The sequence below is a fragment of the Sinohyriopsis cumingii genome, chromosome 3, assembly GCF_028554795.1.
Source record: "Sinohyriopsis cumingii isolate HCF-2022 chromosome 3, ASM2855479v2, whole genome shotgun sequence".
NCBI lineage: Eukaryota > Metazoa > Mollusca > Bivalvia > Unionida > Unionidae > Sinohyriopsis > Sinohyriopsis cumingii.
Genome location: NC_142963.1, coordinates 23,674,486 through 23,701,162, shown reverse-complemented (window position 1 = coordinate 23,701,162; position 26,677 = coordinate 23,674,486). Strand labels below are relative to the sequence as shown.

At 33.2% G+C, this 26,677-nt stretch overlaps 1 protein-coding gene across 9 annotated transcripts in view; it reads right to left on the bottom strand.

Annotated features, from left to right (window-relative positions):
- LOC149802539 (uncharacterized) overlaps positions 1-26,677 on the bottom strand; it is a 104,846-nt gene that overhangs the window by 22,498 nt on the left and 55,671 nt on the right. For all 9 annotated transcript variants that reach the window (XM_089951782.1, XM_089951789.1, XM_089951783.1 and 6 more), the window contains exons 6-10: positions 15,431-15,492; positions 14,234-14,615; positions 13,722-13,865; positions 12,108-12,359; positions 316-399 (exon numbers count right to left, since the gene is read on the bottom strand). In XM_089951782.1, the coding sequence (XP_089807908.1) occupies positions 316-399; positions 12,108-12,359; positions 13,722-13,865; positions 14,234-14,615; positions 15,431-15,492 (924 nt within the window). The remainder of the gene's footprint in view (positions 1-315; positions 400-12,107; positions 12,360-13,721; positions 13,866-14,233; positions 14,616-15,430; positions 15,493-26,677) is intronic.

Below are 26,677 nucleotides of genomic sequence, written 5' to 3'. Positions count from 1 at the left end.
CTGTCAGTGCACTCTGTGATATCTATAATCATCTGGGACAAGCTTTTAGTGCACTGTGATATCTATAGTCATCTGGGACAAGCTTTTAGTGCAGTCTGTGATATCTATGGTCATCTGGGACAAGCTGTTTGCAATATAACTGTTAGACAAAAGATTATAAATCTGAATTACTTGTATTATAAATGGCACCATCCAGTAAAGTCTATGTCTAACAAACAGAAATTGGTCGGTGACAACAGACTTTATACATTTCTTGTTCAACCTTGGTAATGTTAATGTTACTATAGCAACACACATATAGAAGGTTATACTTACTTTATTCTGCAATTCATAGTTCTCTGCCTTCAGCCTTTCCCGTTCCATTGTTATTTCCCTTGATTTGTCATTGGCATGCTGCAGCTGGAAAAAGAGAGAAATTTTCATTATAAACATACACTACATGTATAATATATTAACAGTAACAAGGCTAAATTGGCAGTCATGTAGCAGTATCAACAAATTCATGCCATTATACAGAATGCCTTACATATATCTTTTATATTTCTAATGTGTACTAATGCACTGTATGATAAGGTGTGGATCTGAGTAAATTTTTATCAAAATATCTGTAGGCTTTAAAAAGTGACAACCTTGATAAGGAAGCTGACTAATAACATGTACAAGGTCTTGTCATGACCTTGACCTTGAGGGCAGAAGATATAACTGTATATATGAGAAACTGTCAAGCCAAGATATATTATCAGCCACTGTTTCAAAAGGATAGCGATTTACTGGTTTTAAAGTTATAAAACACATGGTTAGAGGTCACTTTTACTTTCCCTTGCTGTGACTTTAAGGCAATGAACATGGCTATGGTATGTGACAGTGTCTAGTCATGATGTATAACAGCTTTCATCTAAATATCTTAAGTGTTCAAAAACTGTACTACAGGTCAGGTTACAAAAAAAAATGTTTCCTTGCTGTGACCTTCATCTTTAGGCAGTGTGTGTGGCTATGATACGCAACACATCCTGACATATCATTGGATAAAATTATAATATATCTTGTTCAAAATTGATACCCATTCTCCCTTGTTATGATCTTGACCTTCAAGCATGAGTGGGGCATGACTATGGTATATGACACACCATCTTATCTTAATATATACTGGGACAAAGTTTCGTTACAATATATTCAGTGATTCAAAGGTTATACCACTGACAAGGCTAAAAGTCTGACTTATTTTTCCTTGCTGTGACCTTCACCTTGATGCTGAGGGTGTGGCTGAAGCATGCAACATCCAAATCTGTGCATGGTATATAATTAACCCTTAGCCTAGCATTTATAACTACTTTACTTTGTTCTTAGTCTAGCATTTATAACTACTTTGGTTTGTTCTTAGCCTAGCATTTATAACGACTTTGGTTCTTCTTAGCCTAGCATTTATAACTACTTTGATTTGTTCTTAGACTAGCATTTCTATATAACTACTATGGTTTGTTCATAGCCTAGCATTTATAACTACATTGGTTTGTTTTTAGTCAAGCATTTATAACTACATTGGTTTGTTCTTAGCCAAGCATTTATAACTACTTTGGTTTGTTCTTAGCCTAGCATTTATAAATACTTTGGTTTGTTCTTAGTCTAGCATTGATAACTACTTAGGTTTATTCTCAGTCTAGCATTTATAACTAGTTAGGTTTATTGTTCTTAGACAAGCATTTATACCTACTTTGGTTTGTTCTTAGTCTAGCATTGATAACTACTTTGGTTTGTTCTTAGTCTAGCATTGATAACTACCTTGGTTTGTTCTTAGTCTAGCATTTATAACTACATTGGTTTATTGTTCTTAGCCAAGCATTTATAACTACTTTGGTTTGTTCTTAGCCAAGCATTTATAACTACTTTACTTTGTTCTTTGCCTAGCATTTATAACTACTTTGGTTTGTTCTTAGACTAGCATTTATAACTATTTAGGTTTGTTCTTAGCCTAGCATATATAACTACTTTGGTTTGTTCTTAGACTAGCATTTATAACTATTTAGGTTTGTTCTTAGCCTAGCATATATAACTACTTTACTTTATTCTTAGTCTAGCATTTATAACTACCATGGTTTGTTCTTAGTCTAGCATTTATAACTACTTCGGTTTGTTCTTAGTCTAGCATTGATAACTACTTTGGTTTGTTCTTAGTCTAGCATTTATAACAACTTTGGTTTCTTCTTAGCCTAGCATTTATAATTACTTTGGTTTCTTCTTAGCCTGGCATTTATAACTACTTTGGTTTCTTCTTAGCCTAGCATTTATAACTACTTTGGTTTCTTCTTAGCCAAGCATTTATAACTACTTTGGTTTCTTCTTAGCCTAGCATTTATAACTACTTTACTTTGTTCTTAGTCTAGCATTTATAACTACTTTACTTTGTTCCTAGCCTTGATATTTAAAACTACTTTACTTTGTTCTTAGTCTAGCATTTATAACTACTTTGGTTCGTTCTTAGTCTAGCATTTATAACTACATTGGTTTGTTCTTAGTCTAGCATTGATAACTACTTTGGTTTGTTCTTAGTCTAGCATTTATAATTACTTTGGTTTCTTCTTAGCCTAGCATTTATAACTACTTTGGTTTCTTCTTAGCCTAGCATTTATAACTACTTTACTTTGTTCCTAGCCTTGCCATTTATAACTACTTTACTTTGTTCTTAGCCTAGCATTTATAACTACTTTACTTTGTTCCTAGCCTTGCCATTTAAAACTACTTTACTTTGTTCTTAGTCTAGCATTTATAACTACTTTACTTTGTTCTTAGTCTAGCATTTATAACTACTTTGGTTCGTTATTAGTCTAGCATTAATAACTACTTTGATTTGTTCTTAGTCTAGCATTTATAACTACTTTCGTTTGTTCTTAGTCTAGCATTGATAACTACTTTACTTTGTTCTTAGTCTAGCATTTATAACTACTTTGGTTCATTCTTAGTCTAGCATTTATAACTACTTTGGTTTGTTCTTAGCCTAGCATTGATAACTACTTTACTTTGTTCTTAGTCTAGCATTTATAACTACTTTGGTTTGTTCCTAGTCTAGCATTGATAACTACTTTGGTTTGTTCTTAGTCTAGCATTTATAACTACCTTGGTTTATTCTTAGTCTAGCATTTATAACTACTTTGGTTTCTTCTTAGTCTAGCATTGATAACTACTTTACTTTGTTCCTAGCCTTGCCATTTATAACTACTTTACTTTGTTCTTAGTCTAGCATTTATAACTACTTTACTTTGTTCCTAGCCTTGCCATTTAAAACTACTTTACTTTGTTCTTAGTCTAACATTTATAACTACTTTACTTTGTTCTTAGTCTAGCATTTATAACTACTTTGGTTTGTTGTTCTTTGCCTAGCATTGATAACTACCTTGGTTTGTTCTTAGTCTAGCATTGATAACTACTTAGGTTTATTGTTCTTAGCCAAGCATTTATAACTACTTTGGTTTGTTCTTAGTCTAGCATTGATAACTACCTTGGTTTGTTCTTAGTCTAGCATTTATGACTACATTGGTTTATTGTTCTTAGCCAAGCATTGATAACTACTTTGGTTTGTTCTTAGCCAAGCATTGACAACTACTTTGGTTTGTTCTTAGTCTAGCATTGATAACTACCTTGGTTTGTTCTTAGTCTAGCATTTATAACTACATTGGTTTGTTCTTAGTCTAGCATTTATAACTACTTTACTTTGTTCTTACTCTAGCATTTATAACTACTTTGGTTTGTTGTTCTTTGCCTAGCATTGATAACTACTTTGGTATGTTCTTAGTCTAGCATTTATAACTACTTTACTTTGTTCCTAGCCTTGCCATTTATAACTACTTTACTTTGTTCTTAGTCTAGCATTTATAACTACTTTACTTTGTTCCTAGCCTTGCCATTTATAACTACTTTACTTTGTTCTTAGTCTAGCATTTATAACTACTTTACTTTGTTCCTAGCCTTGCCATTTAAAACTACTTTACTTTGTTCTTAGTCTAGCATTTATAACTACTTTACTTTGTTCTTACTCTAGCATTTATAACTACTTTGGTTTGTTGTTCTTTGCCTAGCATTGATAACTACTTAGGTTTATTGTTCTTAGCCAAGTATTTATAACTACTTTGGTTTGTTCTTAGTCTAGCATTGATAACTACCTTGGTTTGTTCTTAGTCTAGCATTTATGACTACATTGGTTTATTGTTCTTAGCCAAGCATTGATAACTACTTTGGTTTGTTCTTAGCCAGGCATTGATAACTACTTTGGTTTGTTCTTAGTCTAGCATTGATAACTACCTTGGTTTGTTCTTAGTCTAGCATTTATAACTACATTGGTTTGTTCTTAACCTAGCATTTATAACTACTTTGGTTTGTTCTTAGTCTAGCATTTATAACTACATTGGTTTGCTCTTAGTCTAGCATTTATAACTACTTTGGTTTGTTCTTAGTCTAGCATTTATAACTACTTTGGTTTGTTGTTCTTTGCCTAGCATTGATAACTACTTTGGTTTGTTCTTAGTCTAGCATTTATAACTACTTTGGTTTGTTCTTAGTCTTAACATTTATAACTACTTTGGTTTGTTCTTAGTCTAGCATTGATAACTACTTAGGTTTATTCTCAGTCTAGCATTTATAACTAGTTAGGTTTATTGTTCTTAGACAAGCATTTATACCTACTTTGGTTTGTTCTTAGTCTAGCATTGATAACTACTTTGGTTTGTTCTTAGTCTAGCATTTATAACTACTTTGGTTTGTTCTTAGTCTAGCATTGATAACTACCTTGGTTTGTTCTTAGTCTAGCATTTATAACTACATTGGTTTATTGTTCTTAGCCAAGCATTTATAACTACTTTGGTTTGTTCTTAGCCAAGCATTTATAACTACTTTACTTTGTTCTTTGCCTAGCATTTATAACTACTTTGGTTTGTTCTTAGACTAGCATTTATAACTATTTAGGTTTGTTCTTAGCCTAGCATATATAACTACTTTGGTTTGTTCTTAGACTAGCATTTATAACTATTTAGGTTTGTTCTTAGCCTAGCATATATAACTACTTTACTTTATTCTTAGTCTAGCATTTATAACTACCATGGTTTGTTCTTAGTCTAGCATTTATAACTACTTCGGTTTGTTCTTAGTCTAGCATTGATAACTACTTTGGTTTGTTCTTAGTCTAGCATTTATAACAACTTTGGTTTCTTCTTAGCCTAGCATTTATAACTACTTTGGTTTCTTCTTAGCCTAGCATTTATAACTACTTTGGTTTCTTCTTAGCCTAGCATTTATAACTACTTTGGTTTCTTCTTAGCCAAGCATTTATAACTACTTTGGTTTCTTCTTAGCCTAGCATTTATAACTACTTTACTTTGTTCTTAGTCTAGCATTTATAACTACTTTACTTTGTTCCTAGCCTTGATATTTAAAACTACTTTACTTTGTTCTTAGTCTAGCATTTATAACTACTTTGGTTTGTTCTTAGTCTAGCATTTATAACTACTTTGGTTTGCTCTTAGTCTAGCATTGATAACTACTTTGGTTTGTTCTTAGTCTAGCATTTATAACTACTTTGGTTTCTTCTTAGCCTAGCATTTATAACTACTTTGGTTTGTTCTTAGCCTAGCATTTATAACTACTTTACTTTGTTCCTAGCCTTGCCATTTAAAACTACTTTACTTTGTTCTTAGTCTAGCATTTATAACTACTTTACTTTGTTCTTAGTCTAGCATTTATAACTACTTTGGTTCGTTATTAGTCTAGCATTAATAACTACTTTGATTTGTTCTTAGTCTAGCATTTATAACTACTTTCGTTTGTTCTTAGTCTAGCATTGATAACTACTTTACTTTGTTCTTAGTCTAGCATTTATAACTACTTTGGTTCATTCTTAGTCTAGCATTTATAACTACTTTGGTTTGTTCTTAGCCTAGCATTGATAACTACTTTACTTTGTTCTTAGTCTAGCATTTATAACTACTTTGGTTTGTTCCTAGTCTAGCATTGATAACTACTTTGGTTTGTTCTTAGTCTAGCATTTATAACTACCTTGGTTTATTCTTAGTCTAGCATTTATAACTACTTTGGTTTCTTCTTAGTCTAGCATTTATAACTACTTTACTTTGTTCCTAGCCTTGCCATTTATAACTACTCTACTTTGTTCTTAGTCTAGCATTTATAACTACTTTACTTTGTTCCTAGCCTTGCCATTTATAACTACTTTACTTTGTTCTTAGTCTAGCATTTATAACTACTTTGGTTTGTTGTTCTTTGCCTAGCATTGATAACTACCTTGGTTTGTTCTTAGTCTAGCATTGATAACTACTTAGGTTTATTGTTCTTAGCCAAGCATTTATAACTACTTTGGTTTGTTCTTAGTCTAGCATTGATAACTACCTTGGTTTGTTCTTAGTCTAGCATTTATGACTACATTGGTTTATTGTTCTTAGCCAAGCATTGATAACTACTTTGGTTTGTTCTTAGCCAAGCATTGATAACTACTTTGGTTTGTTCTTAGTCTAGCATTGATAACTACCTTGGTTTGTTCTTAGTCTAGCATTTATAACTACTTTACTTTGTTCTTAGTCTAGCATTTATAACTACTTTGGTTTGTTGTTCTTTGCCTAGCATTGATAACTACTTTGGTTTGTTCTTAGTCTAGCATTTATAACTACTTTACTTTGTTCCTAGCCTTGCCATTTATAACTACTTTACTTTGTTCTTAGTCTAGCATTTATAACTACTTTACTTTGTTCCTAGCCTTGCCATTTATAACTACTTTACTTTGTTCTTAGTCTAGCATTTATAACTACTTTACTTTGTTCCTAGCCTTGCCATTTATAACTACTTTACTTTGTTCTTAGTCTAGCATTTATAACTACTTTACTTTGTTCTTAGTCTAGCATTTATAACTACTTTGGTTTGTTGTTCTTTGCCTAGCATTGATAACTACTTAGGTTTATTGTTCTTAGCCAAGTATTTATAACTACTTTGGTTTGTTCTTAGTCTAGCATTGATAACTACCTTGGTTTGTTCTTAGTCTAGCATTTATGACTACATTGGTTTATTGTTCTTAGCCAAGCATTGATAACTACTTTGGTTTGTTCTTAGCCAAGCATTGATAACTACTTTGGTTTGTTCTTAGTCTAGCATTGATAACTACCTTGGTTTGTTCTTAGTCTAGCATTTATAACTACATTGGTTTGTTCTTAACCTAGCATTTATAACTACTTTGGTTTGTTCTTAGTCTAGCATTTATAACTACATTGGTTTGTTCTTAGTCTAGCATTTATAACTACTTTGGTTTGTTCTTAGTCTAGCATTTATAACTACTTTGGTTTGTTGTTCTTTGCCTAGCATTGATAACTACTTTGGTTTGTTCTTAGTCTAGCATTTATAACTACTTTGGTTTGTTCTTAGTCTAACATTTATAACTACTTTGGTTTGTTCTTAGTCTAGCATTTATAACTACTTTGGTTTCTTCTTAGCCTAGCATTTATAACTACTTTACTTTGTTCCTAGCCTTGCCATTTATAACTACTTTACTTTGTTCTTAGTCTAGCATTTATAACTACTTTACTTTGTTCCTAGCCTTGCCATTTATAACTACTTTACTTTGTTCCTAGCCTTGCCATTTATAACTACTTTACTTTGTTCCTAGCCTAGCATTTATAACTACTTTACTTTGTTCCTAGCCTTGCCATTTATAACTACTTTACTTTGTTCCTAGCCTTGCCATTTATAACTACTTTACTTTGTTCTTAGTCTAGCATTTATAACTACTTTACTTTGTTCCTAGCCTTGCCATTTATAACTACTTTACTTTGTTCTTAGCCTAGCATTTATAACTACTTTACTTTGTTCCTAGCCTTGCCATTTATAACTACTTTACTTTGTTCCTAGCCTTGCCATTTATAACTACTTTACTTTGTTCCTAGCCTTGCCATTTATAACTACTTTACTTTGTTCCTAGCCTTGCCATTTATAACTACTTTACTTTGTTCTTAGTCTAGCATTTATAACTACTTTACTTTGTTCCTAGGCTTGCCATTTATAACTACTTTACTTTGTTCTTAGTCTAGCATTTATAACTACTTTGGTTTGTTGTTCTTTGCCTAGCATTGATAACTACTTAGGTTTATTGTTCTTAGCCAAGCATTTATAACTACTTTGGTTTGTTCTTAGTCTAGCATTGATAACTACCTTGGTTTGTTCTTAGTCTAGCATTTATGACTACATTGGTTTATTGTTCTTAGCCAAGCATTGATAACTACTTTGGTTTGTTCTTAGCCAAGCATTGATAACTACTTTGGTTTGTACTTAGTCTAGCATTGATAACTACCTTGGTTTGTTCTTAGTCTAGCATTGATAACTACCTTGGTTTGTTCTTAGTCTAGCATTTATAACTACATTGGTTTGTTCTTAACCTAGCATTTATAACTACTTTGGTTTGTTCTTAGTCTAGCATTTATAACTACATTGGTTTGTTCTTAGTCTAGCATTTATAACTACTTTGGTTTGTTGTTCTTTGCCTAGCATTGATAACTACTTTGGTTTGTTCTTAGTCTAGCATTTATAACTACTTTGGTTTGTTCTTAGTCTAACATTTATAACTACTTTGGTTTGTTCTTAGTCTAGCATTTATAACTACTTTGGTTTCTTCTTAGCCTAGCATTTATAACTACTTTACTTTGTTCCTAGCCTTGCCATTTATAACTACTTTACTTTGTTCCTAGCCTTGCCATTTATAACTACTTTACTTTGTTCCTAGCCTTGCCATTTAAAACTACTTTACTTTGTTCTTAGCCTAGCATTTATAACTACTTTACTTTGTTCTTAGTCTAGCATTTATAACTACTTTACTTTGTTCCTAGCCTTGCCATTTATAACTACTTTACTTTGTTCTTAGCCTAGCATTTATAACTACTTTACTTTGTTCCTAGCCTTGCCATTTATAACTACTTTACTTTGTTCTTAGTCTAGCATTTATAACTACTTTACTTTGTTCCTAGCCTTGCCATTTATAATTACTTTACTTTGTTCTTAGCCTAGCATTTATAACTACTTTACTTTGTTCCTAGCCTTGCCATTTATAACTACTTTACTTTGTTCCTAGCCTTGCCATTTATAACTACTTTACTTTGTTCTTAGCCTAGCATTTATAACTACTTTACTTTGTTCCTAGCCTTGCCATTTATAACTACTTTACTTTGTTCCTAGCCTTGCCATTTATAACTACTTTACTTTGTTCTTAGTCTAGCATTTATAACTACTTTACTTTGTTCCTAGCCTTGCCATTTATAACTACTTTACTTTGTTCCTAGCCTTGCCATTTATAACTACTTTACTTTGTGCATTTATAACTACTTTGGTTTGTTCTTAGTCTAGCACTGATAACTACTTTGGTTTCTTCTTAGTCTAGCATTTATAACTACTTTGGTTTCTTCTTAGTCTAGCATTTATAACTACTCTGGTTTGTTCTTAGCCTAGCATTTGTAACTACTTTGGTTTGTCCTTAGTCTAGCATTTATAACTACTTTACTTTGTTCCTAGCCTTGCCATTTATAACTACTTTACTTTGTGCATTTATAACTACTTTGGTTTGTTCTTAGTCTAGCACTGATAACTACTTTGGTTTCTTCTTAGTCTAGCATTTATAACTACTCTGGTTTGTTCTTAGCCTAGCATTTGTAACTACTTTGGTTTGTCCTTAGTCTAGCATTTATAACTACTTTGGTTTGTTCTTAGCTCAGCATTTATAACTACTTTGGTTTGTTCTTAGTCTAGCATTTATAACTACATTGGTTTGTTCTTAGCCTAGCATTTATAACTACTTTGGACTTTTATTAGCCTAGCATTTATAACTATTTTGGTTTGTTCTCAGTCTAGCATTTATAACTACTTTGGTTTGTTCGTAGCCTAGCATTTATAACTACTTTGGTTTTTTTCTTAACCTAGCATTTATAACCTCTGACATTCTATCACTGCCATAATAATAACATGGAGTGATTTCTTTCTCTCAATTCAAGTAGGCTTTGAAATTATGCAGTGAAGGATTGTTTCTTACCTCTGCACATAATGACTTTCATATTTTGTACAGGTTACACACAACTTAAGTGAAATAACATTAATTTTGTTGGTTAAATAAAGTAACTTTCATGTTCTAGTGATAAAGATTGAATAACATCTTGAAAATATAAGGGAGCTAATCTGAGTTTGAATAAATTTTCTCAATTTATGTTTGCAACAGCAAGAGTTCAGGGTTTTCAAATGCATCTAATGGTACAGTTGTGTAGAGGATGCACTTCTGGTTGTACATGTCATTCTCATTGTCTCAACATTTATTTTTCTCAAAACACCATTACATGCATTATTGTAGCAGATGTGGTCTGAGTGTTAAAAAACTGGTACACTATAAGCTTTTCTTACAAATTTTCCAAAGACAGCCAACCAATTTGAATTTAAAACATTTTAAAGTTTAATTTCTCCCAGGCTTTAATGAAATATTTAATATGCACATGCACATTGGTAACAATGGTTAATATAATACCTAAATGTTTGTGCTGAGTATCCTCTTGTAGGTTTGTTTTGGCCATGTATAATATAGGATGGTGGTTATGATTATTGTTGTTGTTGTTGTAGGGTTCAATGACATTTTCTACACAAGATAGGCTATGCATGGTGGCCAGTATAAATGGTGGAGCAAGTACCTGGTAATATCCCAGAAAGAACCACCAACCCATGAAAAGCTACTTACAAGATTTCTCACATACCCACACTGGCAAGGCCTGGCCTTTAAGAGCAATGACCTTTACATGCATGTAAGCGCTATTTAATTATTATATCTGTCCATTATACTAATGTGGATGTTATAAAGAGGTGACCACTATAATTGGTTTGTCTGCATTCTGAAATAAATATTCAACATGTAAACATATTCAACATGTCAAATATACTAGGATATCACGTCATTGCACAGCCAAATCTGAATGTCCTTAGAACCAAATTAAGCAGTCTCCTGTGTTATGTGGACAAAATAACCCCTCCCCTTTAAGTAGCTGCATAAGGCAGAATGGACTGCAACTTTATTATTAAAGTAAATCTTTAAAGGGGACCTAAACTGGGTTATACCTGTGAAATATTTGCAACAGGGAGGTAAATTTCTTTCCAACATGGAAAAGGAAAGCAATGAACAGACTAAAGAAATTTTTTTATCCAAATAATAAAGATTTAAATATAACAAAATGTAATTAAATACATCCGTATCAGGAGGTGATGTTATAAATGATAGGAATACTTGTTCATGGTCTATGGGAGTCAAATGAGATGATGTCTGACTGACAACAGCGATACGATAATTAAGATGTATTCATGTTATAAGGGAGTCAAATGAGATGATATCTGATAAGAGAGATATGGTAATTAAGATGTATTCATGTTATAAGGGAGTCAAATGAGATGATATCTGATAAGAGAGATATGGTAATTAAGACGTATTCATGTTATAAGGGAGTCAAATGAGATGATATCTGATAAGAGAGATATGGTAATTAAGATGTATTCATGTTATAAGGGAGTCAAATGAGATGATATCTGATAAGAGAGATATGGTAATTAAGATGTATTCATGTTATAAGGGAGTCAAATGAGATGATATCTGATAAGAGAGATATGGTAATTAAGATGTATTCATGTTATAAGGGAGTCAAATGAGATGATATCTGATAAGAGAGATATGGTAATTAAGATGTATTCATGTTATAAGGGAGTCAAATGAGGTGATATCTGATAAGAGAGATATGGTAATTAAGATGTATTCATGTTATAAGGGAGTCAAATGAGATGATATCTGATAAGAGAGATATGGTAATTAAGATGTATTCAAGTTTTAAAGAAGTCCAATGAAGTGAAGCAAGAAAATGTGACCTAACAAAGAATAAAAAGAAACCGTTTTAATGATTTATTTGCTACCTAATCTATCAAAGCTCAAAATGTCTTTCACTACAATTATCTAATATCATCCAAGTGAATAAATCATAGATATTATTATCAAAGTAATGTTAAAACATTTTTTTAAATGCATGTCCTACTGTGTTTTTTAAAAATGATATTTTTACCTGGCTATCCATTTCAATTTTCCGTAATTCAAAGTGTCGAATTTTCTTTTTCAGATTCTCATTTTCTTTTGCAAGATCATCTTTCATTGACTGAGCACGGGCACGATCATGGCGTTCCTTCTGGAAGTCCTCTTGGAACAGCATGAGTTGCTGGCGAAGAACCATGTTCTCTGTCTCAGCCTCTGATACTTTCTTCTGTGAAACTGGAGTGCTACTTGACCCTTGGCTCTGGGTATAGCCCGACCCTGACCTCTGAAAACAAAATAATCTATGATGAAAGATGTCTCCTGTTTGCATAATATATCAATGTCAGCATGAACTGAATCCAAAATATAAACACCTTTGCGTAACTCTTCAAATTCTATGAAATACATCTATTACCAATACAATTTTAAAAGTACAAAAAGCGATATATTTGTACAGTATTCTAAAAGTATTCCTACTTCAGATGCTATTATCATTGTCCATCTCTAGTGTCCATATTTTATTGGACGAGTTACAGGCTTTAACTGTTTATCAACTTTAAGTGACACCTGTTATGACCACTATTAGAAGCACAGTTCAAGCATCAGTAATTACCTACAATAATATACAATGCATAGTCATTAAATAGGTCACATCCAAATAAGCGTATCTATTCCTACCTCTAATTTCACCGATCATAATAGGCCCCCTGTGTAAACTGATGTACATAGCATGGAAGATACTATACTGTTTTGAGCTAAACACAAACAATCAATCTCTACATTAGTAAATCATACAATGTAAGTCACATTGACCTTCTTTGGTTGTAAGGGTGTAGTACCAACAGAGATGCATCTAACATGAACAACACTCAATAAGTGAACTTTAAACACAAAATATAAACAAGACACAACAGCATCAAATATAGGTCACACAGACCCCTTTTTCCCTTTATTGCAATAATGTACAGTACTTATCAAGATTCATTCCCTTACCAAATGTCATGATTTTATGAAGGATTATAAGCCAAAAGCATGCCAAAATCTCATATCATCATAAGCTCAATCTTAAAACATATCCAAAGCCAGGAAATGATGAAATACAGGTCATGATCCCAAAATTCTGATTTTCATTTAGGACCAAACAGACATAGCGAACACAAAAACATTTAATAAAATGCATCCACTTTGAGGAGTAATGATAACAAGATTTTCAAGATGATTGTCATGGTGGCCATACTGGTTGTCAGACTGGCTTCATTTTCATTAATGACTAAGCAGATATCATAAGAAACCCCATGGCAATATAATAAAAACAAATATAAAGTATTTGCAAGTTTAAAAAATGCCTGATCTAAATTGACCATAGGCCATACCTGTAAAATGTGTCAACAAACTCATCCAAGATTTAGTGAAGATGAAGCTTTACAGCAAATACGGTTAACATTAAAAGAAAATACGAATGCCTGATTGTTCTTCAACTGTTGGGAAACCTGTTCTAAGACAATCAAATGCAGTAACCCTTGATATTTCTGGAATAATGATCTAACTCCAAAAACTGTCAACAGACAGACAGATGCTACTTCAAAGTTATGGGGGACCGTGGGGACCACAATAAAAAGTGAGAATAAATAACGATGCCTAATCTTACCAAGAGAGAGATTTCTGTCTCCAATGATTGTTTCTGTCTCTTTAACTGGTCATATCTGTCCTCAGCTTCCATCATCTTGGCCTGCATGCTGTCGGATTTCAAATTGGCTGCATGGAGTTGATTCAGAGCATCTTCCTTGACCATCTAGAATGTCAGAGTAATAATCAAATAAAAGCAATTGTGAGGCATAAAACTATTCCAGACTGAATCCTGTATGAACTGCTCTTTAATCATCTTGATATACAAGTAACAACATATAAAGTTTTATATATTTATATAGCTATATCTTTGTATGAATACTTTTTCATTTATTAAGGTTTATTGCTTAGTTTTCATTTATACAATCTGTATCTACTTTAATCAATTATGGAACTGCATTATGAAGGTGACCAGATTTTTGGGTTAAGTTATCAAGATAGTTTATGTTTTTTTCCACATCTGACAGAAGCAGCAATAGTGGTGATGGTAGTAGTAAAGATAGTTGTTAATAGTGGTATTAATAGCAGTAATACCTCTGCATCTTCAAGTCTTTTTTTGAGATCAAGAATCATTCTGTCAAATTCTTGTTTGCGCTGCTCATCCTGAATGTGAAACTCTGCAAGGTCACGCTGCAGTAGAATTTTCTCTTCTTGTTGCTCAGCCATAGTTGCTTCATGTTGTGCCACCATTTTCTTCCACTCATTACTCCATTTTTGATTGGCATCCTTCAGTTGCTGTATCTGACTTTGGAGCTGTGTTATTCTTGCCTCTGTTGCATCTTTCTGGGTCAGTGTCTCTTGTTCTCTCTGGACTTTCACCCATCCAGTACCCGAAACAAGCCGAGTCTCTGATGAGAATGAACCCGACTCCGAAATAAGGGACTTCAAAGATTTTTGAAGGTCAGCAATGGTTGCTCTGAAGAATAATTAAAATGCATGTAAGATATTTCATCCATAAATCCGTCAAATGCTGTAAGTTTCCAACAGTAAAATTCTCTCTCTCTCGCATAATTACTCAATCTGTAGTGAAAGTTACTTTTTCATAAAAACTTGATATAATGACCTTCAGAAGCCATTAATGTATACAGTGTTAAAGTAAGGTCACCTGATGTTGAGGTATGTTACTACTAAAAGGCTGTGAACAGTATAAATAAACAAAAACACCATTCAAATATTATATTTCCTGTATGTAACAAAATTATTAGTTTTCTTCAACCAATAAACAAAATAAGTAAATTCAAATTCAAATTCATTGATAAATGAAGCAAAATAAATTCAAAAAGAGTTATATATAATCAAATTAATTAAATTTAATATGGTACCACATTTTCTCTACTTGAGATTCTGCAAATAATAAATGCTACAGTTATTAGAAAAATAACCATTTTTACATGTGTTATTCTTCTTTGTAATTCCTTCGTCACGATTTATGAAAACCAACAGCACAAATAAGATGAATCACAAATAAAGATAAATGCCTCGGCAAACAATAGTATGGCATGACTCAGTATTGGGAGCATTCATTTCTTAGAGGCATGTGAGTAAACACCATTTGAGACAATATTTTCAGCAAAGGAGTTTTCAAAGAAAAAGATGAAACGACTAATAATGATCTAAAAACTTTCCTACAACAGGTGCACATACACCATATATGCATGTGGATATTGTTAAATCTAGTTTCACATAAATATTCTAAATGAGTAAATAATAACAATGTCATGTTGAGCTTACTCCAGTTCCTTGATTTTTATCTCCTTTTTCTGCAGTTCTTCTTGCAAAACATCCGTGATTTTCTGAAACAATAAAAAAAAATAGTTCCCATCCAATTCTATATAAAGTCTTGCATAAAAATTCATTCTTATCAAAAGAATGTAATTATAACCCTAGTATTTTTGTAATTCCTTTTCTAACCTTCGTAACACCATAAAATAGAGTTCAAATGGACTTGTGATGAAAAGGATACAAATGACAGTAGAAAAGAAAAAAGGCAAATATTCCATTTGACTGGTGAAATCTGAGTATGACTACCTGAAGCTTCTTAGAATTCATCTTGACAACAGTTCAAAGCTGCAGTCTCAAACTGCATGTATATTTAGGTAGCGTATATGTACCAAGATAATATATCTTTCCTATGGAGCCCACATCATACTTTTATTCTTCAGGACCAACTCTTAAGACATTTTACACTGTTTAGGAACATTTATTTTTAATTCATTTTCTTGCATACATACTGCTTTGTATTTGTTCATTCTTTCTTTGTTTCATTTAATGATTGTAAGTAATGTTTATATAAATGGTAGAGTGTAATTTTAGGTATTTATTCATGTAAGTTTTTTGTGAGGAATGGAGATGCTATTTTACTTGCAGAGATAACTAAACAGCATTCTGAGTGATAATTCTTAGGACTGAAACCAATTTTTTATAGTTAGATATGTTTCTTCTAGAATACTTAGTCATAATATCCTTGGAGATCTACTACTACCTTGCTAATCCAGCCCTCTCAGGCTAAAAAAGGTCTCACTGGATAGTTTCATATTTTGACACCTCCCTAATTTTTAAGGTAGAAGGCATGAACCTAATTATCACAAGCCTAGCATTTATAAATTCACACAGAAGCTAAATATAAAATGTGGTTTAGATTTACTTTGAGTAAGTCTTGGAAATGGGTTGGCTTGTTGGTGACTGCCTGTCACAGTTAGACGAGCATTGGAGATCAAATGTGTAACCTGGGCTTCAAAAATGAATGTAAAATTATGGGGTTGGTGGCAGTGTTGGTTCAGTATAAAAGCCACCAGGTGCATCAGGAATTAACCTGACTGCCACAGTCAAAATCTCACATGTATGCTTTCTACAGAAATCACTAAGTTTGTTTTTATTTGTATCTTCAGTGTCAAATTATTCTCATATTTCTGCAATAGGTCATTGTTGGATGAAAATTCACCAGATAAACTGTCCAGTGAGACCTTAAGAACCAGTGTCATTTTCAGTGATTCACTGTGCCATAAATCATTTCCTTATTACCTCCATGTCTTGAATCTGCCATAGTTAGGTATTCCAAACATACACTTCCTATAGATTTGATAGCACTTAATCAAAGTAGAAGTGAGTTAATTCACCACTGGTAGAGTTACCAGGTACTGCTTCTGATCCATTTTGCTAATGAACAACAAAAGCCTTATCAGTTTCATGCAAGGTGATTTAATTGAAGTATTTCACATACTTATTCAGTTTATCAATATTTTCAGTACATACTTAGTATATTTTTCTAATTTAATGATGAGCGCCTTAATTTAATGCTTTTACATACATATTTACTCATGATGTAATGTTTGAATACATAGATTTAAATTTAAGTTATAATGACATATATATAAGAAGTTCAGGGTTTTGTTTTCTTGTTAACCTCAAGGTGTATGGGAACACACCTACTGAAGTGATAAAGATTTCGTTGGGAGTCAGCTGCACCAATTGTTGTGGAGCTTTCACAAGAACAAATGTATCTGCATCAGCTTCAATGGAGATTTTGGTAAGTTATGTGAAATGGATGTCCCATTTTACATTGTATTATTTCTCCTCCCCTCTTTTACTTTGCATGATTTTCTGTTTGCTTTAGATTCAATTCTATGCAGATTAAAATCACTAGCAAAACAAACTTATCTAAATAGTGGCAGGTTCAGCAATAATATGTAATGACCAGTGGGAAAATGTGATGCAAAGGTGACCTTCTTAGTGTTCTTAAAATACATTATCCATACATACTGTTTTATCAACAGATGAGATGAATCTGGGTATAGAATTTCATTGTTTAAATTTGCCAACTGATGTGGTTCAGTTTACAAAGATTGGTCCATACATTTTATGTTACCTGATGAGTTGCCTCCCTTACAGTCTACCTCAGATTTCTCTGTTCTAGTATAGATTTGACCTTCTTCATGAAATCAGTGAGAGAGTTCTGGTCAGTTTTTATATGCTGTGCAGCAAACATATTCTGTTAAGCACTTAGCATGCACATTTTTAAGTTATTTTACAAGAGAATCAGCTTGGCTTTCTCTTTCTCATCTTTTATTCATTACATTTTGAGATTTCATAAATACTACTACAGTGGAAACCCGCTATAACGCGCCCCGATTTAACGCGAATTCGGATATAACGCGGTCGTGGCGTGGCTCCCAAAATTTCGTATATTCGCACATGAAAAAAATATTTTTCCCCAAAGTACATGAAATAGTGTATAAATAAATTAATATCATTATGGAGAGGAGATCGCGTATGGATTCTAATTTAATATGATCGTGGCGTGGTTCCTGAAATAGGGTGTAAAACGTTTATTATCATTTTGGGAGAAGAGTTTGCGTATAAATTTTAATATAATACAATCGTGGCGTAGCTTCTGAAATTTAACAATATCACCAGGTTCTTAAAGTGTTATGCCAAAACTAAACATTACCGGAAATGTTACTTATTACTGATCCAGTAAAAATAAAGCCGCCAGCATGTTTGCTGGGCTTGGTGGTGTTATTAGACGCAATCAGTTGACCAGTAAATATGTCCGCTTTATTAGCTGGAAACTGAAAGGGTATGAAATTGTACATGCGTTCAGCTTTAAAAAATATATATAAAAGTAACTCGTGACGTTTGCAGGCCTACTACACTTAGTTCTCGGGTTTTACATGTGCATTGGGTTGGCTTATTAACTCGTTATTAATTTCCTATTTTTTTATAAAAATATTTTACCGTTATGGAAAAGCAAGTTCACAAACGCAATTCGTTCTCTGCACTTTGCGCAAAAAAATTGATTATCATTTTGGGGAAGAGATCGTGTATGAAATTGAATACAATACGATATATAATACGATTGTGGCGTGGTTCCTGAAATTTTAAATACATGTAGGTGTATTTTTCTCGTACCCGAAAAATACTATTTTTTAAAGTAAGAGAAATATTGTGTAAAACGTTTATTATCATTTTGTGGAAGAATTCGCTTATGAATTCGAATATAACACAATTGTGGCTTGGCTTCTGAAATGTAACAATTTCACCAGGTACTTGAAGTCGTATGCCAAAATAAACCTTATCGGAAATGTTACTTATTACTGGTCCATGAGTAAAGCCAGTAAGTTGTCTTTGTGATTGTCTTCAATTAATTCTGTATACAATCATTGCTCAAACAATAGCCGACATGTGTTTCTTCTTTAACCGCATACACAATCAATCAGCAGACAATGAGGTGGTTGATAAAAGATTCTCACAATTTAATAAACATCAAAAAACGAAAGCCGCCAACATGTTTGGTGGGCTTGGCGGTGTTATTAGACGCAATCAGTTGACCAGTAAATAATGCCTGCTTTATTAGCTGGAAATTGAAAGGGTATGAAATTGTACATGCGTTCAGTTTAAAAACTGACTCGTGACCAATGCAGGCCTACTGCACTTAGTTCTCGGGTTTTACATGGGTATGGTGTTTGTTTATGAACTCGTTATTGATATCCTATTTTTTTATAAAAAAATATTTTACCGTTATGGAAAAGCAAGTTCACAAACGCAAATCGTTCTCTGCTCTTTGCGCCATGATTAGTATAGCAGTTATCACACGTTTCTTTCGATAGTCACAAAATCAGAAGTAAAAGTAACATGTACGCTGACAGCATGTGTTGATTTGTAATTATTCGTGTTGTAGTCGTTCAAACGAATAGGCGTACAAACGCTAATTATTGGAAATTTGCAATGGATAAATGTACACGGAAACGCATGAGAAAATTTTAGCAGTATGAAATTTGTAGACACCGTTCATATATCCTGTAACGTAATGGACCGTACACGTGCTTCGTCTTTCTTAACCTAATTTTGCTGTTAATTTTTTCCATTGAATTCAGACACATATGTGACAAAATGATTGAAAAGGTTAAATATGTATGCAATTTTTGCAATGGAATTACATATTTTATGGATTAATTTCATGCTCCGACGGTACAATATCAGACGGCGAGTAAACAGTGTTGATACTATGTTTATGCTATATATTAGACGTTGAATTCAAGTACAATGATTAAGGGAAAAAATATTGAATATTGTAAATCTGTGTGCAATTTTTCAGTGGAATTACATGCATTATAGATGAACTGAATGCCACGACGGCACGATAGTAAACGGTGTTGATACCCTAGTCATCATATACCGTAGACATGAATACAAGTATATGTGCCAATGAGTTGTGCTCTCAAAAAAGTAAAATGCTGCAAAACCCCGCATTAACGCGACCCCGATATTAACGCGATCCAATTTTGTGGACCCAATTATCGCGTTATAGCGGGATTCCACTATTTCTGCTTTGAGATATCACAGATATCACCAGGCACTAACACTACGGGCTATATTAGCTATGAAAAATGATGACATTGATTTGTTATAAGGAAATTGTATGTTTAAGCATGGAAAGTAATATGAATGTATGAAGGTGTCTCATAGCTGTTGCTCTATATCATGGCTATCGATCATTGGCAACTGTCTTACATCATAGGAAACAGACAACTGTGAATTTTACACATGTTGAGGTTGCGTTTTATTCAGAATTGCCCAAAGTTTTGAAACAGAAGCATTTCCCCATATCTGACAGGCATATAAATTCTTAAAAGATCTCACTGGATAGTTTCGTATTTTGACACCTCCCTAATTTTTAAGGTAGAAGGCATGAACCTGATTATCATAAGCCTAAAATTTATAAATTAATACAGAAGCTAAATCATTCATGTGGTTTAGATTTACTTTGAGTTAGGCTTGGAAATGGGTTGGCTTGTTGGTGGCTGCCTGTCCCGGTTAGACGAGCATTGGAGATCAAATGCGTAACTTGGGCTGCAAATGAGCAGCCGACTTGGCTTACGTATTTACGTGTGTCTGCTACAGAGGTAAATATCTAAAAATCTAGATGGTTGAGGGGTGATGAAAAGTATGCTAATTTGTTATAGTACTAGTAAACTTTATTGATACATATGGCACATACTGATTCTTTTAGCTGCCTTGTCACAGGAAAATACTCAAAATAGCTCTTTGCTTTCAAAAATGAATGTAAAATTTAGGGGTTGGTGGCAGTGTTGGTTCAGTATAAAAGCCACCAGTTGCATCAGGAATTAACCTGATTGATGCAGTCATAATCTCACATGGATGCTTTCTAAAAAAATCATTAGTTTTTATTTGTATCTTCAGTGGGGTTGTTTTTTTGTATCTTCAGCATCAAATTATTCTCATTTTTCTGCAATAGGTCTTTGTCAGAAGAAAATTCACCAGATAAACTGTCCAATGAGACCAAAGCTTTTAGCTTTCTATTTGGATGAAACTGCGACGAAGCTGGGGGGGGTGTATGTACATTTTGATTGGGTAATTATTATCACAGAACCTATTCACTATAAAAAAAATTGGTTTCTTCTTCAAATACATTGGTCCAACATAATACCTCAGGAGAATGGGTAATAGGTGGAGGGAGATACATCCCAATCCCAATACCATGGGCAGACCTGAGATGAAGCGTCCAGAACAAATGGGAATTATTACCAATACCTAATTTCCCATGAAGAGAAGTCTGTTCTGGATAATGAAGACAGTTGGCTTTATAAGTGATATGATCCATCATGTTTGAACTTCAAGTAGATGGGTCCACCAACAAGGAGGAATCGCCGATTTTGCCTGGCGACTGCCAAAGCAGTAAGGAAGCAGGACATATAAGATAGGTGAACTAAGTAAGCTCTTGAGACCAGTTCAAACAGTGTCTTGTTCCACCAGGTTAAAACCCATGATAACTTCCACTTGGGCAAGGGTCCAGTGTCATTGGCCAGGTGAAATCCAAATGAACAGAATGTGATAGGTCTTTCACCTGTCCAATATACTCCATGATAGCACAATGTGCCAGTGATCCTGGAATGGTAGATTTAAATGTGATTGGTGCTAACTGCTTTTCATTGGAGAGTCATAGAATGTTAGCTACTGTGGTATGGATGCCTACATTGATATAAAGTACTCTGGTGTGCTTCAATGAGATTATATTTCACTGCATTCATATGCCTCTAAGGTGGATGGCCATCTCACCTGAGGAATTCTCTATTACTTGTTGTGAGAACTGTTCTTATGGGTGCTTTAATAAGATCCCAATGTGCAGGTTCAGTAACTCTGGCTTGTGGTGAAACACCTGCCATCATGGTTGCTTAATGCAGATGATGGGATACTTTGATTCCGGTTGATTCTGCTGCTAGATTGAGGACCAACTGATAAGTGCTGCATTGTAGCTAGTAGATGCATTGAATGTGATACCAAGTCCCCAGGAAACTACTGTAGGGTCCCCATGTTATAAGGTGGGAGCAGAAAGCATTACATCTTTTCCACCTGTTGCAAGTTATAGCTGCTATTGAGGTTATAGTATTCTGTGCCTCAAAAAGTCATGAAGTGTACCAGCCAATGAATATGCTCCTGCTTATTCTGGTGACATTCTGGGTGGGAGAACGTAAGCTGTGTTCTGCCTATTGAGAACTGTCATAAATATTAGATCCAACAGTCATGATGTTTCAAATCAACTCATGGGTATTACAATGAAAAATAGCGAGGAAATTTGTGATTAAAAAAATCTGTAGATGCTTGGAACTTGTAATTGATAACATACTCCATACCAAAGTGCCACTTTTCCAACTGTGGAAGCAAATGAAAGTAGAATCTTCCGTGGAAAATTTTCACCAAATATCAAAACAGTAGACCAGCAGTTGATGCTGAGAAAGGAGAACATAAATCCAATGAAGCTGGGTGGGAAACTTCAGTTTAAGCCTGCAAGGCAGAGTTTCACTCATACAAGTAAGATCTAATAACGCGGGATATTGAATGCCAGTTTCATTGTTTATATATTAAGGTAGTGAAGTTACCTGTGAAGTAGTTGGAGAAGAATGTCGATAAAGTGGCCTAATGCACTTTCAATATTACGTATATCATATTTTTTGCAACTCCTAGTACATGATTTTTATCTTATTTTTGTTGTTTTTATTAATAGCTGTAAATTGTACAGATGATCTTTAGTTAGATTTCACCTATGTGACAGAGTCTATTAGGAGTGTAAAATTACATAGGATCTACAAACAGATGTTATATATGTGCTGACAATTACTAATAATCCTCTTAATAATAAGACTTAATGATGACTTTGTGTTAATTTCTCATTGGCTGATGTGGTTTGGATGGTTCTAGAAGAATTCAGTAACTTCCATTGGTTGGGCTAGGTCACATGAATATGCAAAGTCAAGATAAATTGAGTAATAAGATTAGTCACGTAGGGTACATTGTGAAATATAGTTATAATAGAAGGTGTATGTAAGGAGAGAACTGAGCAATCAGATTCATTCCTATTTTGGAGTCATCATCATTTATTGTGTTCTTGTTTTAAGTCTGCAGACCTGTTTTATGATGTACTTAGATATTATTCTAAAGGAACTGTTTGGACTGTTCCATGGAAATAGAAAGTGCTCATTAATTTTGGACTGTAATATTATTCTGGAACTATTGTGAATTATTCAAAGACTTCTGGATGATGCCATTTTGACATCAGTAAATTTCCAGTTTTTAAATTTATGTAGAACTTTTCATGCACTGGCCTTTCATAGAACTTTATCATGATTATTTTGGATTCATTTCATAATACTGTAAATTCCTCTCACATTTTCATTTATACTTTTTTAAGTAAAATGTATGTTAAGTTTTATGAAACTTGTTGGTTTTCCTTCTTTCTGTTACTTACTTTGTGACCACAGAGCATAACAGAAATAAAAACTGGAGGCTCATCAGGGATACAAATTTTAGAAATATTTCAGAGAAATTTATATTATTTTGAAATATAAATTTATTTTATTTTGGACATTTTTCTATTCATGCTCTTTTGATTTTACACTGTGAAACCAACAAGCTTACATTATGTCATCTAAAGTGGAGAATGTAATTTTAAGTCCTACCCACGAATGGTTGAAAAAGGATAAACTGCTCCAACTTGTCAGACAATATGATCTTTTAGAGACCAAGCTATCCTTTTTAAAACAAGAAATACAAAATATTTTGGTTTAATATTGGTAGAAAAGAATATTTTGGATAAAAGTGCTATGGGTTTGATTAGTAAGTCTTCATCTGGTTTTAGATTAAAAGTTGTGGAATTTAAATAGAAATAAAAAAATGAAATAAAGTTCAGAAACTTCAAAAATACGAAAGAGAACGACAAATTCAAAGAAAAGATTTGGAAACGGAAATGAAAATGCAAATGTAGGAAAAAGAAAGAGAAAGAGACGAAAATGCATTTGGAACTGCAGGAAAAGGAGAGAGACAAACTCAAAAAGAAAAAAACATGTAAACATAAAAAGAAAAGGAAAAAAGATAATTTCAACTTCGATTAAAATAATTAGAACTGACAAGCATTAATCACTTCATTCATGAAAGTTCAGCTTTAGATTATACAAAAAATATTAATTAAAGTTTTAAAGAAAAAGACTGCAAGAAAGAAAATAACCAAACCCATGTCGAGTTTCCCAGGGAAAAAGAACAACTATCTGACAGGTGGTGTGCATTTAAAAATATTAATAAAGATTATGACAAACTTAGACAACTCATATTGGTTGAAGAATTCAAGAACTGCATCCATAGTGACATCAAAATTTACCTTGATCAACACTAGATATTTTAGATAACCTTGCTCGTACAACTGATGAATATTCCTTGGCTCACAAAGTTTCATTTGTCAATAAGTTTTCCTCTCAACAGATGGTTAGTAAGAAACCAAATCAGTTACAAGCAAGTACATACAAATTTCAATCTGGTACAATAAGAATCCAGTGTCAGATAAACTGATCAGAAATCTTTATCTGGTAAAATAAGAATCCAATGTCAGATAAAACTGATCAGAAATCTTTATCTCTTCCTATATGTACTTAATGCAAGAAAAGAGGACACATTATTTCTGATTGTTTAAAGTTAAAAAGTAAGCAATAGAATAAAGACAAACCAGTTCCAAATGCTCTTGTTTCTCATAGGTCAAGGTTGTGGTCATATATTGGAAACAATACATTTGCTGGGTCAAACCCAGTCTGATTTTACTATCGAAAGTTATGAAAAACAATCATGTTGAAAGGTTCTATATCTCTTATTAGTGAAGTCTTCTTCTTCTAAAAGTGTTCTTCTTCCGGGAGTAGAGTGTGGTTTTAATTTGTCATCATATTTAGTTTCAGGACCAGCTACTGCTGGTGCTGTGTTTTCTTTGCTCATTGAGGGTGTTGATTTATTCCAAGGCAATGCCTTAACTGGACATATGGTTGTAACTGACAAACCTTGCTTCAATCAAAAACTTGATCATATTGAAAATGAAATCCCTCATTTATACCCTGCTTGTACAGTTACCAGAGCTATTTCAAAAAGAGCTCTTGAGGATGAAGCTGATCAGGAAATTGTTAATCTGGCTGACACAAGTATTTGACATGCATTTAATGAGGTCACATTTGTTCATGTTACTGATACATCAAAAGGTTCTGATCATTGTGATCCTCTTTTAACTACTCATTCTCTTATTTCTAACCAGGGTGACAAACAACAAATCACTTGCCATCTAAGAAAAAGATCCTGAGATCTCGCTTGTTTTGGAGGGCTATTAGTGAAAGTGACTCTGCAAAGGTACCAGCTTGCTATTCTTTTTAAAATGGGGTCCTTATGAGAAAATGTAGACCACCTGAGGTACCTGTAGATGATGAGTGGTCAGTGAGCTATCAAACTGTGGTACCTAAGTCATATAGACAGGAAATTCTTAGTTTAGCCCATGGAACTCCCTTGGCTGATCATTTAGGAGTCAATAAAACCTATTACAAGATCTTACCTCATTTTTATGTGCCTAAAATTAATAGTGATGTTCCTAAATACTGTAGATCGTGTCACACTTGTCAAATGGTAGAAAACCTAACCAAAAGATACCTAAAGCTCATTTACAACCAATTCCTGCATTTGATGAACGATTTAGTAGAATAATGGTAGACTACATAGGACTTTGAGTTCATGCCAGGGACTTAGAAATAGGCTAAGGACTCCTGAGTTCCATCAGTGAAGCATCATGGATTCCTCATCCTGAAACTCTGTTGCGAGCCCTGTGTATATATTTATATCAAGACTATCAATATATTTATCTTAAATAAGCATTTTCGTTATAAATGCCCAACGTATTTCATCAATTTAGCAGCATGAAAGTAAATCTGGTATTCAGGAAGTATTTTTAAGTTATCACAGCACTCCCTCATTATGATGTGGTCTATGGGAGTCAGAGTATACAGTACTCCCTCATTTATAATGATGTCTGGCAGCCAAAGTATACTACCTTATAATATGATACAGTACTCCCTCATTATAATGCTGTCTGCCAGCCAGAGCACACTACCTTATAATGATACAGTACTCCCTCTATTAAGTATGTCTGGCAGCCAGAGCATACTACCTTATGATACGGTACTTCCTCATTATAATTTTGTCTGGTGGTCAGAGTAAACTGCCTTATAATGATACATTATAATGCTGTCTGGCAGCCAGAGTATACTGCATTATGATGCAGCACTCCCTCATTATAATGCTGTCCAGCTGCCAGAGCATACTGCATCATAATGATACATCACTCCCTCAATATAATGCTTATATGGGAGCCAAAGAGTACACTGCTTTATAATGTTTCAGTTCCCCTTCATTATAATCCTACCTATGGAAGTCATAGATTATCCAGACTTTAAACGAAACCACCATATAATAAAGTATATAATAAAAAATAATTATATTACTAAATAATTAAATAAGATCCATGATCATGCCACCTTATAACAGGAACTATGTTATAATGAAGGGCTGTGTGTGTGTATATATATATATATATATATATATATATATATATATATATATATATATAATTTTATTGATGCATGAATTATGCCTTGTGGGAAAGTG